The sequence below is a fragment of the Grus americana genome, chromosome 8 (assembly GCF_028858705.1).
Source record: "Grus americana isolate bGruAme1 chromosome 8, bGruAme1.mat, whole genome shotgun sequence".
Lineage (NCBI taxonomy): Eukaryota > Metazoa > Chordata > Aves > Gruiformes > Gruidae > Grus > Grus americana.
The window spans coordinates 8,940,583-8,956,898 of record NC_072859.1 but is presented as its reverse complement, the minus strand read 5'-3'; the positions used below and the strand labels follow the sequence as shown (position 1 = coordinate 8,956,898).

The 16,316-nt window shown below is 51.6% G+C and overlaps 1 protein-coding gene across 11 annotated transcripts in view; it reads right to left on the bottom strand.

Annotated features, from left to right (window-relative positions):
* Positions 1 to 1,623: 1,623 nt before the first annotated feature.
* Positions 1,624 to 16,316, bottom strand: part of PACS2 (phosphofurin acidic cluster sorting protein 2) — an 84,262-nt gene continuing 69,569 nt past the window's right edge. For 10 of the 11 annotated variants that reach the window (XM_054833457.1, XM_054833458.1, XM_054833460.1 and 7 more), the window contains 5 exons: positions 14,980 to 15,022; positions 13,644 to 13,779; positions 10,129 to 10,355; positions 8,095 to 8,208; positions 1,624 to 7,118 (listed from right to left, as the gene is read on the bottom strand). In XM_054833457.1, coding sequence (XP_054689432.1) covers positions 7,000 to 7,118; positions 8,095 to 8,208; positions 10,129 to 10,355; positions 13,644 to 13,779; positions 14,980 to 15,022 — 639 coding nt within the window. In that variant the 3' untranslated portion in view covers positions 1,624 to 6,999. Of the gene's footprint in view, positions 7,119 to 8,094; positions 8,209 to 10,128; positions 10,356 to 13,643; positions 13,780 to 14,979; positions 15,023 to 16,316 lie in introns of those variants that run through there. The other variant, XM_054833467.1, reaches the window with a different exon arrangement.

Below are 16,316 nucleotides of genomic sequence, written 5' to 3'. Positions count from 1 at the left end.
CCGCCTGCACTGAACCCCGGTTCTCATAAAGTCCAAAACCTTGCAATCTGCCAAAACACATCTATTCAAAAAATAGCAGGGCTTTTGTTAAACTTTGCTTTGCGCGGTAGAAAAAAAAAACCAAAACAAATCTGTGTCAGTCCTCAGATCCCAGTAGGGCACGGGGCCCTGCTTTCACGTTTCCAATGCATGCAAGGAGCACGGCTGAACGAGGAAAGCACTTCAGGGGGTGAAAATCAGCCAAAAAAGTTCAATGTGCCGGGGGGCAGCACCACAATATTGCCTCCTTTCCGAGCCGGCCGGGGAGCACGTGCCAGCACCGCTGTCGGGGACACCGAAGGACATGAGGGCTGGCTCTCCCCAAGCTGCTTCTGCAACTGTTCTGCAGAGTGGAAAATAATTCAGTAGGACACAGAAAAATTATCCAGAATAAATATTTACAAATCATATCATGGGGCACTTGGTAGTTGCACATGAAGAAGTGGCTGGTCACATGGCGTTGACTGCGCTTTCCAGATGCTAAATTGTGTTTTAAATGGCAGCAACAAAAGCATCTCGGAACTTCCCTGCTGTTCCTCTTCCAGGTTAAGCAACAGCTGCGGTCACCGCTGGGGCATTGCGCAATGGGAGGGAGGGGAACCAGCCATGGCGGCCACAGCCCGAGGAGGACCAGGGTCTTGCAATGCCCCATCTCCCACCACCAAATCCCTCACCCACAGGCACCACCAACTCCCACCATACCAAACCCAGTCCCTTCTGGAGGGCTTTTGGTGCATCCTGACAGGGCACCACTTGCAATTGACGCCTCTCGTGGCTGCTGAGACAGACCAAGGCCTGCAGAAGGAAGACAGCAGTGCTTTGGGAGCCCAGTCCCAGGCTGCCTGGCAGGAATGGGTTTGTCCTGGCACGTGTGGGTGAAGGGAGCTCTCTGTGCCCACTGTGAGAGACCCGGCACACCCCAGCCCTCAACCATCCTTGCTCCACCCAGCTCTGATTTCCCTCTCCTCCCTTCCAGAAGATGGGAGCGTTCCCATGGCCCCACCAGGGCTTTCAGCTCGGTGTGGAGACCTCACGCATGCTCCTTGGTGATGTGGGGCTGGCCCCCTGCTCCCCCCACCAGAACCTGAACCTTCCCACCACTCTGGTCCCCTCCACTTGCACCCTCCTTCCCGTGCCGAAACGAGCTCCTCCATGGGCTCTGAAAGGCAAAGCATTCCCACTGCTGCCTCCAACGTGCTGTATCCTGGGCCTATTTCCTAAAACGTCTTCACCTTTCTGCCTCAAAACAGCTGCTTGGCTCTTCTCTTTCCTCCTCCTCTCCACCTTCCCACTCCCCAGCCCCAAGCCCGGGTGCTTGCCACCCCACACATCATGGTGCCTCTGCGAGGAGACATCAGGGCAGGGGAGAGGGCAGCAGGGCTGCAGAATCCGTAGGAGGGCTCGGTGCCGGGGAGGACGTGCTGATCCACCAGCACTGCCCCAGAAGAGCTGCTGGGCAGCTGGATAACTAACGTGAGGGATCCCCCCACACCAGAAAGCCATGCTGCTGTCTCCTACTAGAGACAACTGCCCCAGTCATGCCAGAGCAGCCCCTGCTGAGAGACAACTCAAGGGACGGGTGTGTGCTTTCATGTCCAGTTTTATTAGTGTTGCATTAGTACCATAAAATAGTTGACGAGGTCGAGCACGTTGCAGTTTGTTCCAAAAAAAGGCTATTTACATTTAATCTGTCTTCATAAAAAAAAAAAACAACCAAAAACAACCTAGAACCCAAACAATACAACAATGAAACAGATGGACAACTCGGGAATCTACAAAGTGGTAACGTCCCCTTGTACGCCACGGTCTGGACGAGGCTGGCGGCACGCAGCCCCAGTACCCTTGCTCGCAAGGCGCTTCCCTGCGGCCACAGCACCTACACACACAGGCAGGCGATGCTCTGGCAACCCTCCGGCCAAGGCGCAAAGCAGCAGCTGACTGGATGTGGCCCTATACTGGTGCGCTTCCTTAAGGAAACCAGTGACCTGCTGCTTTCCAAGTTGGCACGTCCCCTTCTCCCCTAGTCTGTGCCGAAGCAGCTAAGTGACCTTCCCGGAGCCGGCCCTGCCAGAAGCATCTCCCATGAGAACCTCGCTGAAGAGGCTCCAGGAAACCTCTGGGAGATGCTGACACTCATTTCTGGCCTTCTCCTGCCAGATACGCCCAGAGGAAGTGTCACACTGAATGCCACCACACAGCTCTCCATGGAGACTGAGACCCCCTGAACAAAGGGGACACAGACCCTGCATCCAGCCTAGCTTCAAGAAAGCTCCAGGGCCCCCAACCCTTTACCGCTGCAGGGCGGGACTGCCCTAATCCCAGCCTTCCCCATCCCTCGACACATCAAGCAGCAGCAGAAGGCCACCGGCTCTGCTGCCTCTCATCAGGATTTTCTTCTTAAACTTGGAGGTGCCAGGCGCGATGCCCACCACCCCGGCTCTCCAGTGCTCCCTCTTACACATGCTGCTGGTGAGAAATGCGACGGGGCCTTTGCTGCAATTGCAGCTTAAGCACGGGGCAGCGTGGTTCTCGGCCAAGTTTGATGATGGAAAGCGAACGAGCACATCTCCTCCAGCCCCAGAAACCTCCCAGCCACCTACCCCTGCCCTCTCTGCAGGATAAAGCCACAAGCGCATGCTAATTAAAGCAGCAAAAGACAGCCAAGGAGACAGTGGCTCTCCCCAAACTCATGTGTAATTAAGGACTCCTCTGCAGTTACTGCTGAGATGTAACTGGTGACAATTGAACTGGATGGAAACTGCAGAGCTGAGCTAAAACAGCCGCCCAAGATGCCCACGAGGTCACCGCAGGAGAGCCAGCAGCTGATTGAATGCTGGCAGGGCCGAGCCCAATCCTTTGTCTCTGAGAAACTCAACCCTGAGGACCGGGAAGCACTCAAGGTGCAACACGACACCACAAAAACCTTCCATCTTTCATCTGCTCGCCAGGGCTGTCAAACTAGGTCAGCATCGCACAGCCCAGCGCAGCGACGAGCCTGTTCCCAACACCTCACCTCTGAGCGAGGTGGGGGCCCTTTACCCAAGAGCAGCTGGAAAAGAAACCAGCTGCTCTGAGAAGCAGGGACGAGCTATGGGACACAAAGGGACAGGGAGACCAGGGGACACCGCCTCCAACGCGCCTCCTGGCCAGAGATCAGCTCAGATGCTGCCTGCTCCAGCCCCTGCCTTCGCTGTCAGACTGCATGGCTCCGAAGCGAGCCCCATCTAACAGAGGCAAGCAAGATAACGCCACTGTGTTTCTTCATTCGAGTTGCACCTTCCTCACCAAAACTCTCAAGAGCCACACGCAGAACAGTGCTGTCTCTGCTCTGAGCCATCCTTCTGCACTCACTGACTCACACGCAGTCCCCTAACCCCGCGCCAGGCTGGCGCAGCTGCGCAGGCACGGACCCATTGCTGCCTCGGCATCTCTCCCTGGCCCCGCAGCAGGGATCCCTCCAGCCGGAGGGGCTTGCTTGTGGGAGGGTTCCCCAGGAAACTGCTGGGGAAGCCGGGAGGGTGGGAGACCCAAGATCAGCGACTCGTACAGGTCACCAGGTGCAAAACCCCTTCCCAAAATGACCTTAGCCACATGCATGCTTTGACACTCATTTACCTTAGAGACAGAAACCTGTTTCTCCTCCAGTCAGGGACAGAAACAGCTGCACAAAGTGGCTCCACGCAAAACAACAGAGGCACAACACCCTGAGACCAGAGTAGCACCACCAAACTCACATGCCAGCCCTTGCCTCCAAGGCTGGGAAACACCACAGCCACCCCCGGGTGCACAGCTGCCCGTGGGCAGGCCCAGCCTGCCGCTGCTGGACTCCGGGAGGACAAGGCCAAGAAGCTGGGATGCTTCCTTGCACAGAAGAGGCATTCCAGAGCAACAGCAGCTTTCCACAGAGGAGAAACCCTGAGAAGCCCTCAGGCATACAGAGAGTTTCCCGGTGAATTCACTTGTATAAAGTTAGAACAAAACACAAACCAACATGAAATGCAACGAGCAGAAGTGGTTCTCTCACACGTACACACACACACACACACACACACACAGTAGAGTAGGGCAACACACATTTGATAGGCAGGACCCTGGAAATCCTGTCCTAGCTACCATTTGTTTCTTTACAGTAGGTTGAAATACAAAGAGGAGCACAGTGATGGTTCTCCCCTCGCCCCCCCAGTAAACAAAGTTATTGCAGTCGGTGAGTCCACCCCCCTCTGCAGCGCTAACACGCTCCAGCACTGAGAGCTGCCCAGGCTGCGTGCGGCTCCCAGTGCTGGAACCCCATCACCCTTGTCACACCAGCGTGAGACTCAAAGAAATCACACACTGACTAATTTCCTTTAAAAAGCTTTTTTTTTTTTTTTTGATGCAACAGCCTCAATAAAGAAAAAGAAGTGATGTGCTTATACACCATCTCCCACGCTACCTCTGCTAGGCAACGCTATACAGTCCCAGAGCATCAGCTCAGGTCAACCAAAAACGCACAAACTGATGGACACGATGACATTCAAACTAGAGCTGAGCTTCCGCCACAGCCCAGAGCTAGCAGACGGCAGGCAGACCTGCCCGCGGGACTGCGGGAAGAAACAGAGTATTGCAGCTAGACAATACGTCCTGCCCACCAGCAGCGTGCCACTGGGCGTGGGACCACGTCCTCCTCCCCTGCGTGGTTTGAAGGGAATACCCAGTCCTTAGCCAAGCAGGTTGCACTTGCGCTGGGAAAGGGTTTAATGGAATCAGAGTCGGTGAAGCAGCCCGTTAGCTGCGACAGGCACTAGATCCAGCAGGGACCACGCTCTCGCCTAATAACCCCTCGTTCCCGTCAGCAGAAGGCCTAACAGATCACACCACCACTGCCCTGCCCAAAACAACCCGGGCAGTCCCTGTGCAGAGCAGGGCCCACCAAGCCGGGCAAAGCATGTTCCCCAAGCCTTTAGAAACCCAAGGGTAAGGGATCGGACCAAAACAAACAAAAAAAGTTCAAAAGCATCACTGCCCTCAGAAAGTGCCTTCTGGAAATGCTCACAGAGCCTGGCCTGCCCACAAGGGTGGGACCCAAAAGGACCTCATCAACAACTTACACCTTATATACTCAATACTCTAAAATGCCAGAGTTGTCTGTTCTTCCACATGGCAAGCACACGCTGCTCCCCAAACCCCATCTGCCACCTGCTCCCAGCCCCTCCCAGGCACACCTCAGGAAGCCTGGAGAGCAAAAGGCCGCATCTGCAGCACCCAGGGCCACCCAGACTTGCAGCTTCTCACGCCGTTCTCCTCCTAAGTGCATCCCCTTGTCCCAGCAGCCCAAGCATCCCTGCAGCAGCAAGGTGTACAAAGTGAACACAAGCGCAGCCAGAGCCAAGCCAACAGTGTGAGACACCCAAAAATCTCACTCCTCCATCTCACAGGACATATTGCTGCCCGTGGTGGACAGAGAACCTTGGCTGGCTTCATCCTCTCTCACATCCCAGCTACAGCTTCCACTGCACCTTGGGACTGAAAGCCCTAGCAAAGCCTCTGCCCACAGGCAATGCTGTGCCAGGGCAAAAGCATATCCTGCTGGGGAAGGGGTGCAATCCACAGGGAGATGCCCGTGGGGAGGAATACTCAGGAAGCAGAAGGTAAGGACAACTGACAACCACAGAGCAGCCCACAGGAAGCTGCCTACCCCCCAGCACCCTTCGGTTTTTGTTACAGTCTCTCAGTCTCTATGAGGAGAGGACCTGGGTGGTTTAAGGGCACAGCAAAAATGCACTCCTGTGGTGGCCCTGAAGCCAGGCGGTCTGCACCCAGCCTGGGGTCGTGCACGAGGCTCTGGGGAGCACAGTGCGGTCAGAGCAGGACAAAGGTAGCAGATAAAGCAGCCCACGCCACCTCACGTGTGCGGTTTGACAGATGGACGGGAAGGCAGCTGGACATGCAGAGCGCCTGGCTGGCTCCCAGTCCAGCCACTACAGTGATGTATCACTTCACAGACAACGGCTCATCTTCCTGGTTTGTTGGGGGTTTTTTTGGCAACTTAATTTCCCCCCCCCCTCTTTTTTTTATTTTTCTTTTTTAGAAAGCATTAAAAAAAAATCTGCAGCTGTTAAAAAATCCTTTCCCTTTAGAGGCTGGACAAGGTTTTATTGACAGGTAAATAATCGGTGTGAGTATGTAAATAGCAGCGACCCCACTGACACGGCATCCCTCAGCAGCGCAGCCAGCTGCGGGGACATTGTGACTGGCTCGGTTTGGTCATTGTCACAGACCTGGGACACTGGAGTTTCCTTACACCTAGTGTTTCCCTAATTCCTGTTCCTGCCCAACCCTCCTCAGACATTGCTTCAGCACAAACACGTCCCCATGGCAGACTCCACAGTCTGAAGGGGATCTCCTCTCCAGACCTCCCTAGCTATGCAAGTGGTTTGTTTTTTCAAACTGGACAGTTGAACTCCCTCCACACTCGCTGATCTCTCGTCCTTTGGCAGCAGGAAGAAAGACTGGCCATCTTTTTTTTTTTTTTTTCCCCTAGAAATACAGAGGGAGGGGGCCAAACGCACCGTAACGCGCATGATCTTCCACAAAATCCGTTCGAGCTGATCCACGGCTCCCCCAGCCCACTCACACCAATGAGGTCTCAGGTTAATAAGCAGTGCAGTTATTCAGCTATCTGCTTGTAAGTGGTAGGTGTTCTTGGGCAGGTTGCCTGCTCCTGCCAACTCCCCCACGACTTCATGTTGTCAGCACATCTATATTTAAGACTGGGTTTTTTTGCCTTTGTTTAAAGGGGTTTCCTTCCCTTGTAGTAAACTTAAGAGTTAATAGAAAAAAGTAATTCAAAAGTAATCCAAGCACATCTGTAATTAATTCTGCAGGAGAGGGCAGAGCGACGCGAGTCAGAGTTGGCACGCAATTCCTGGCTCCTGGTGTGCAGTCCCCGGGACGGGCAGAAGGTCCCTCCGCCGAGCATGGCTAGAAGTTAGATTTGGAGTGTCCAAATATGCAGATGGGAAAGTGCTTGACATGAGAGGACCACTGTGCTGCCAGCTGAAAGAACTTGACGTCGTTCCACTCTACCCCATCGATCAGGACTGCAAGGGGAGGGTAAAAAAAAAAACAGAGGAGAGTTAGAAAATAGCAAGTGGAAGTGGCCAGCCTGAAACACAGTTGGCAGAGGGAGGCCTGGCCACATTCTGTGCTCAGGGTACGTGCTGCTCTGCCTGGCCACCCTGCTGCTGGCACTGTAAATAGCTGCACACACAGGGGAGAAAGGCTCGAGAGCAGACCAGATTTAGGGAGAACAGCTCAGATTGTTGTTCCAGCATCACACACTGACACTGGAGCCCCCCAGACTGCTGATTTCAGTGTCACCTGATCCGATTTCTCAAATTTCCTAAACACGCTCCATTTTCTTTTTTTGGGTAAATACACTCTTACAGAGATGGACATCAGTCTCTCCTCACTGGCACTCTTAACCAGGAGATCCGTGTCACCTAAAGAGGTGACACATGTTCTGCGACCACCCCTCACATTCACCAGTCCCACAGGACCAGGCCAGGATTCAGGAGATGACCTCTGCTGTTAACGGTGGTGGGGATTATCAACTGAATAGGCTACGGGGCTATTTTTGATACTGGATGCACAGTTCCACTGACAGCCACTTTAGGTCTGCCTGCAAGACGCACATATAGCTCCTGCTGTGGCGTGCCTTTGTGCCAGAGTCCTGCCCAGAGGAGCAGCCACGCTCGTACCGCTCTCCGCCATCACTTTCCAGATGTGCAGGGAAACAGAGAATGACAGGGAGGGGAACAGAGCTCGGCCCAGTCCTTGTCCTCATCCAGGGCACCGATTCAGAGGAGTTCCTAGGTAAGGGAGGGTTTTCCCACATCCCAGACCTATTAAAGCATTCCCCCATGCTGGACACATCCAAGGCCATTCCCCGGAACGCTCCCATTACGTTGGCTCCAGGGCATGGGCCAGGACACCCAGTCACCCCTTTGCCTGGAGGACAATGCTAGCAGCTGAGCCGCACCCCAGAGCCCAATGGGATGCAAGTGCTGCACTTACCGCGCAGCATGTTCTGCTGATGTTTCGCTGTGCAAATCAACCTGCTGATTCCTTCAATACACTGGCTCTTTGACTCAACCTCCTTGTCTTTCGTTTTCTTGGGCAAAAACATCACTGGAAGAAAATCAAACCGGCACACAGTAAATCTCCACCGCTCACAGGAGCTGCACCAAGACTTGTTTGCGTTTTTGCATTTAAACATTCATGTCTGAAGATTCTAACTCTAATTTTAACTCCTTAAATCATCCCTGTTTGGCAGGAGTTTGACTGTGTCAGTGCTCAGCACCACCCTCTATGCACATGGACATCTTAGCACTAAGTGTCTCCACATGAAGCACTCCCAGTCCATAACCCAGGCCCCAGAGGGCACCTTTAGGGTAAGTCCTGCTGCTCTGTTGGGACATCAGAGCAAATGGCTGCATCTGTAGCCGTCCCCAGCTTGTGTCCTGTGCTGGGCTGACGGGATCTGCTGGGCGGCCGCACCACCTAGGGGGAGTCCCACATACTGCACACGCCTGCCGGGCAGCACTGCGCTCCGGCCTCAGATGTATCTGCAGGTAGGTTTGCTGCACTAACATCATGAGCTGGGCTGCACAGGCACCTGGAGAACAGGAGGGACTACAAGCTATGGGCAACTGGTGGAGAGGGAAGGCACTGGGTGAGCTAAAAAGGGACCAGCTCCCCAAGAACTGTCCAAATGCATGAGCAAAGATGTACAAACTGGCTCCACAAAAACTGGTGATGTTGACCACCGCTGCTCCAGGCTGGGCCAGACCCAGTGAAGAATATTTTGAGTGTCTCAGGATTACTTCTCTAGGCACACCACTTAAAAAGAACGTGGTAGGAGCTTTGGTACCAACAGTGCCACAGCTATACTGGCCCAGCAGTTACCTGGCTGCAGGGTTATGCACCCAGGTCCTGCAGCCACAGGTCCAGAAGGCTCCGCTGGCCTTCTCTGAGCCCTCAAAACTCCTCCTTCCACAGGAATGACTCCCAGGACCATGGGCAGGAAGACGTTGTGAAGGACAACTACTGGCAGTTGAATGTAAGTGCAGAACTGCCTTACTGCTTCCTTGAAAACCATTCTCTGCAGAGCTGTTCTCAATTCCCAATGTTTCACATTAACAAAGCCAGGAGCAAATACAGAACTACTGATGATATTTAACATGCCTTTTTTGTTTGTTTGGAGAAAATAAACTCAAAGCCATGAGTTTAAGAGCAGAAGATTAAACAAGAAAAAAAGTTAACACCAGGCTTTGTGCTGAGAACATTTCTTTTCTACCTCCTTTTGTCCCACAAACCACTCTGTGCAAGAACACAGGAGCTTGTGTAGAAGAGCTTATGCTGCTGAAACCCTGCTCTGAGTGACAACATCTCTTGTATGTACACGCACACCTAGCAATGGCTTGGCAGGTCTGGCTGGTGCATTTGTCTAGCTGTGACAGTGGTGTTTTAACATGATGACATCATGCCAAATCCAGTAAAATGCCTGCTGAGGCTGCTGCCATATGCTGCTACATGATGGGATGCACACACGTCCTGCCTCTGCCTGCACCTCTGTCGCGTGACAGAGGAGAGACCAGAGCAGGGAGCTGTACAGGCTGCAGGGTCTGCCTGACTCTGGTGGTCGGGGCACAAGCTGCCTCTCACCTAATCCAACACCCAAAACCGGCACCAGGCGGCTCACATGGAACACAGGGAAGCTGTCCCAAGCAGCAGACATCCTGGCTTTCTGCACAGCTACCCACAAATGTCCTCGCTCTGTCCCCACCTTTGTTCTTTTGAGCTGTACCATCACTGCTGTTCAGCTGTAAGGATGAACACATCCCCTTTTTTACAGCACAAAGGGGAACCACCACACCATCACCTTACACAGTCACTTCTCATCTACAGACACACTAGGATTTGGGGGATAAAACTATGACTAAGGTACTGTAATGCAGGACTGACAAATCAGTCAGCCCTGGAGTGGCAGAACAGGGAGAGCGGCATTGCATTCTTTGCCTTTGGCAATAGTAAATGTGTCCACCTTACCTTTCTTGTTCTTCTCTTTTGTCACGACAGTCATGGACATCGTTGGAGTGGTGGCAATCTCACCGCTGGCAGGTAACCTGCTGACCTGGAGGGACCGGAAAGTGCATTTCAGTGTGTTTTTGGTAGTGGAGGGGTCCTTCTTCTCTGGGTCTCTCTTTCTGTCCATGGGTGGAACTGCAATCCAGTAATCCACCTGCAGGCCCATCAACTCAGCACCAAGGCTCTGGCTGGAAAACAAGAGAAGAAGGTAATATCTGTGCAGAGTTCCCCCCATCTGTGTTTTTTCAGATTGGCTGCCATTTGTGACCAGATGGTCAGAGGACAAATGCCTGGCTCTTTGGGAAATCAGGCAGCAACGTTTTGTAGCGAGATCCAATAATCACGAAAGCATGAGAAGTCATCACCAAGTGACGCAACTTGGGTCACATTACGTGGTGGCATCAGCTTGGCAGCACAGAACTGCAATGAGCTAAGACAAGCCGACCTACTGCGCAGCCACAGGGATGAGCAGTGAGAAAAGGAGCAGACAAGCAGTTTCCTAACACGATGCTGAGTTCAGTGATGCAGCCAAAGGCAACCCTTGAGGTGGCCCAGATCACTTCCAGTCTTTGAGTGGGGAAGAGAGGCTGTGAGCACCTTGCTGCTGCCTTCTGAGCACTGATGAGTGAGTGTAGGCTTTTTGGCACAGCCAAAATCAACTCTGAACAGGTGTGAACAAAGACGTGATGGGTCCCTGAACATTAGGCACTCAGTTCCCAATCTCCCTTAGTTGCTTCCTGACTTGTTCATGAGCTCTTCCTGTCACCGGCTGCTTCCCTCCCTGTCCAGATGCTCTACCAGGTCACACAGGATCTCTGCTCTACCCAGGTCCCCGTAACAGAGCTGGCATGGGGCAATCTGCCCCACAGCCCTGCTGGGGAATTCCAGTGCTGGGAAAATGCTCTGCCAGTCCTGCGGTGTTTACTAAACAACAGCAGATTTCAGCACGTGATCTGCTGTTGAAAACTCCCGCGCGTCGCATGGTAACGGACGTGCATCACCAAAAACACAGTGCCAGTCTTTCTTAAGACAGAAAAGGGAAGGTGAGCAGCCTAGGAAATTCCACGCCTTGCCTGCCCCTGCCTCTCGCTAGTTAACCCTGAGTGGAGCAGGGGTTTATCATTCAGCAGGCCTATGGCGGACAGCCTATACTTCTTCCTACACAACGACAGAGTGTTGAATAATATGCAAGTACTAGATGAAAAACTAACTCAATTTATCTACCGGCCCGTGTCCCCTCTTTGAGAAATGGCAATTGTTAAGGAAGACGAATCTGTGATCTTGAATGAAATATGCATCTCTTTACACCACCTGTCTAATAAGAAACTCTCAAGGTAAAACAAGGACGTCCCATCATTAAGGCCCTCTCGGCACATCATTTCCTTTTCTTTGCCATTTATTCAGCTGACAGCCAGATCGCAAAGCAGAGTTCATCTTTGATCACTAAAACCAATTTCATAAGTGAGATTCTTTAAGGATGATGTTTTGGAGATACAGCATTGGATTTTAAGACTTCTTTGCATCACATTTCTCCTGTGCATCACATTTCTCATCTCAGTTGTAAAGACAAAGCATCCTAATGTTCACTATGTCCAGGCAGGATTTTCTGTTCCATTCCCAGTTAAACCACAAGCTTAATCTTTCAGTCTGGGTTACCCTCCACCCCCTGTGCTATCACATACAGATCAGTGGAGATGGAACAAGGTTGAACCTAAACGTCCTCATTTCTTGATGATTTTACCACATAGCATGAAACCAAAAAGTACTGGATTCCTAGAGCCAGTGTGTCAACTTCAGATACATCACGTAATAGCCTACACTCACGGGTACAGGTTCCCAAACCACTTCCACCTTTGGAAGCCACACAGAGCTCACGCATGAGAAGTCAGCTCTGTGCTTCAGAGCCCAGCTCTCCGCACCGCCAGCCAGCTGCTGCTGGGACCAGCCTAGGGCAGACAGAACTCTCCTGCCACCGAAAAACAGGGGGCCAACAGAAGGCACTTGGGGAGCTCAGCCTCCTGGCACAGGCTAGCAGCCACTAACACCTTCCAGTCACTGGGCACCTGCTAAACAGAGTTCCACATTTCCATTTCCTCTTGTTAAAAGGGAACTCTCGAGCCAGTTCAAGAAATCAGAGGTTAAAGGGCCCTGCAGGGTGCTCTGGGGTGAGCAGGAAAGGTCCCCATTCTGTCTCCAACAGGGACAGTAGGAGATGCTGCTTAGGGAGAGCACGTGAGCCCAGTCTCTAACCGCAGAGCATTCCCTTCGACTTCCCCAGCCTGACAATCACAGGATTAGGGATGTTAGAGGGGACATCCTGGAATCATCCTTTTGTATCCATTAATGGATCTGCTGTCCATGAATTTGCTTAACCCCTCTTTGATCTGCTGATCCTGCTGTGACAGAAGTAGCAGAGGCAGACACAGTCCCAATACGCCTTTCCTGCTGTGTGTGGAAGTCCCTTCCTTTCTCCCTTTTCATTGACCTCTTGCCAGTGTCACTGCATGCCCCCAGGTCTTGTACCACAGGTTTGGTGAACGACAGTTCAAAATTCAACAAATCCACCACCACTGTGATTCTGCAAAACTTGAGTGGCTTACCTCTTTCCTCCCCCAAACCGCAGAGACCAAGCACTTCTAGTCTCCCCTCACAAGGCTGCTGCTCTGTCCCCTTGATCTTGTTAATTCCCCTGAACCTTGAACTTCACCATGTGCTTCTGGGTACCAGAACTGCACACAAAGTGTTAGACAGCTACACCAACGTTTTGTGCAGCAACAAAATGAGAGCCCTGGCCAGGGCAATCCTTTACTGGCAGTTTTCTAGGGGTTTCCTCCCTTCACCCCTAAAATTTTCAATTAAGCCAGAGCTTCACGTTGCCTACTGGTGCTGTCTCCTTACTGTTTGGATATGCTTTCAGGCACACACATGAATGGGAACTGCAATTCCACTATGCCACCTTACAGCTGTCAGCCCTCCCCTGACAGAGGAAAAGTCTGCTCCTTCCAGAGTCACTCTGACCTTAACTCACTTGGTCCTTAAAACCATAAAAATCATGAGGGATTAGGCTAGCACCCACCTGTTTTAAGGTCTGTATTTTCTTTGGCTACGCATCTCCCCAAGAGACTACAGTCTTAAGCAGAAAATACCCGCAGATGGAGAACACAAACCTTCCCAAACCAGCTGCCACAATGGCTCATCAGAATCAGGGTTTCTGCCAGACTATCAGAAACAAGCCTGCCCCTTCTAGTTCAAATGTGTCTGCCCTTGAGAGGTGCAGCCTTCCCATCGGGTGCAAGATCCCCTCTGCCCTCCCCAGCCTCTTGTCAGCCAGCAAGGACACAGTGACTCCAGAGGCAAAAGAGGTGAAGGGGAAAGGTGACAATTTCAGGTGTTTGTTATGGAGGAAGAAAGCAGAGCTATGGGTTTCCCTTTAGAAGAGTTTTCCTCTCCTATGTATATGTCAAAACATGCTTTACCTTGAGGACGAAAAGCTGCCTGTGACAGACGGTGAGGAAGGTGGTGTGGGGGAGGCTTCTTTCACAGCAGGAGACACAGAAGGTGGGGTAGAAGAAAGGACACTGGAGCTTGAGGGAGCTGCGTCATCAGAATCACCTTGCAGAAAAGAAGTCAAACTGTTTGTCTGGGTTCGTCTCACAGCCCAGCACACTGGGATAGCTCAGTCCTTGCCCACGCTCCTGCTGCACAGGTTTTCTTCAGACTCAATCCAGAGAGCAGCTAGCCCATCAGTTCTGACTGCCTCCACACTTAAACCACAGGACTTTCTATGTTTGGGGAAGAGGCAGGCACAGACATTCACACTCCTCTGGGCTCCCCATCTGCTCTCCTAGGGTTTGTTCCCAGCTGATTTTGAGCCTCTTGCGCAGTCAGAGCCAAGTTTGTTGATCCCTCCTGAGGAATCTCCCCCTGCAACCACTGCAGGGCAGCACTGCTCCGAGACTCTTGGAGAATCCAGTACCTCTGGGCTGATCACAGGGATCTCCCAATTCCCCCTGCTTCCGCCCTCCACAACCAAGGCTTCGTTCCCTTTAGGATGGTGGGAGCTCTGTGGCAGCAAGGAGCAACCCACAGAAGGGCTGACTCCACACACAAACCTACATGTAACCCAGGCCAGAGGAATCTGGGTTTAATACTGAAGCAGATGTAAGAAACAATCCCAACAGACAAGGAAAAAAATATTCCTGACTAGTAGTGCGTATGAAGGAGGAGAAAAAAAGTTCACGTTTATAAAATAGCAGTACCCCATGTCCATGTGTGTAAGCAGGTAGTACCATGTAAATCAGCTTTGCACTGCCCCATTAAAAAAACCTGGGTCTAAATTTGTTGTCAGATTGGCAAACTGGTTGCCTATCCTGGACTTCCCAGTGTTAGGCACATGTTTGAGATTGATTTTATTAGGCAATCGAGCCCAGTGTATGGAGACAGGCACGAATTCCTGATGAACAGCCTCCCAGTTTGGAGCAGGAACCTCAAACAACCACAGCAGAGAACACACATAAGAAAAATGGGTGTTTGCACACATACGAGCGGAGCTTCCCTGGATGAGGGTATGGGAATTTCAGCTGGCCTGGAGCTCCTTGTAAAGTAACAAGAAAAAAAGGCTTCTTTCAAGAGAGAGGCCTCTCTTTCTGCAGACAGCTGCTGGAAGTGAAGGCAGCAGAACTGGGAGCTAATAAAATCCAATTCCATCTTATAAAACTCCAAGACATCAACAATGGACAAGTTTGTTCAGCCTGTGAAGTCAGGCTCCCACCACCTGTACGACACAGAAAGTACACACAAGATGCTTGTTACCTGATGTTGCAGAAGATTGTTCCACTATTCCAACCTTCACCACCTAGAGGGGGCAAAACAGAAGAGTTCTATGAAACAGGAGTCCCCTGAACTTCAGGAACCCCCAAACTAAGCTCATTCCTACAGCCCCCTCGGCACTGTCCCTGCAGGCAGAGTAGTGTTAAAGTATGTTAAAAAGTGGAGTTTTCTAAGAGTCGGGCAGGTCCCAGCGGTGTCCAGCCAAGTAGTAGCAGCTCACAACCCTTCCCTGACCTATACAAAAGACAGCACAGACCCTACAGAGCTGTTCCAGACCTGCACAGCTCTGAACGGCCCATCATCAGCCCCAAGCTATAGCAACTACAGTCTGTGACACCTGAGGGAATAGGGCAGGGAGGAGAAAGGAGCATAAATATCCCTTTAGCATTGCTTTGATACACCTGCTAATTACGGACATACTGCTTCCACTGCACAAGTGCAGCCAGTTCTAGAGTGCAGCATAGTTAGGGTTTGTTAGGAAGCCACAAAAGCAACAAAAGTACAGTTTCTGATCAGAGTTTTCTAGTCTCTAACAAGGGAAGTGTCTGGCAAAGAAGATAAAGCTCCTAGCAAAGCCTCTGGACACAGACATGGATAAACCACCACAAGGACAGGTCAGAACAATCCCAATCACATTGTAATAAGGATATGGATGTGTTCTGATATGGCCAAGCACGAGCTAGTACATTTAGGTTGATGATAAATACCACTGGCAATAATCTGTGGAACAGAGCATGCTACAAGCACAAGCTACCAAGAACACATTATGCCTAGAAAGATAAAATGGGCCTTGGTGATATAAAAGCAGGGGCCTTCTGTAGCGATAATCTGCTACGGTGCACAGGGATCATTAGTCTCGACACTGCAGAGGAGAGACCCTTCTTAAGGTCCTTAAGAAACTTGTATCCAGGCTGACATCTACCTATATAAATGTTGACAAATGGGAAAGAGCTGCAAAGGGATCTGAAGTCAATAAAACCTGCTTTAGAATGAGAAATGATGTCACCCAGTCTACTTAGTTTGAAAACAGAAGATCATTAAGTTCAGACATGACCATGACTGGATCACATCTCTAGGGAGCACATTTCTGTGCTATGGGATCAAGAAAAAGGACCTAATCATTAGAAGCAAAAAACTTTGCGCAGTTCAGAGTGGCGGGGTGTATGCTCAACACTAGATATCTTGGAGAGCTGTCAGGCTCTCTGGTGGATTCTCTGTTAGCTCCAGTCTTGGAAAAGCCACTGTGAACTCAGCAGTGCGTGCAGAGGCTCCCTGAGGGGTCACTGGCTCGGGAGAAGGAGGCTGCAGCTCAATTTGGG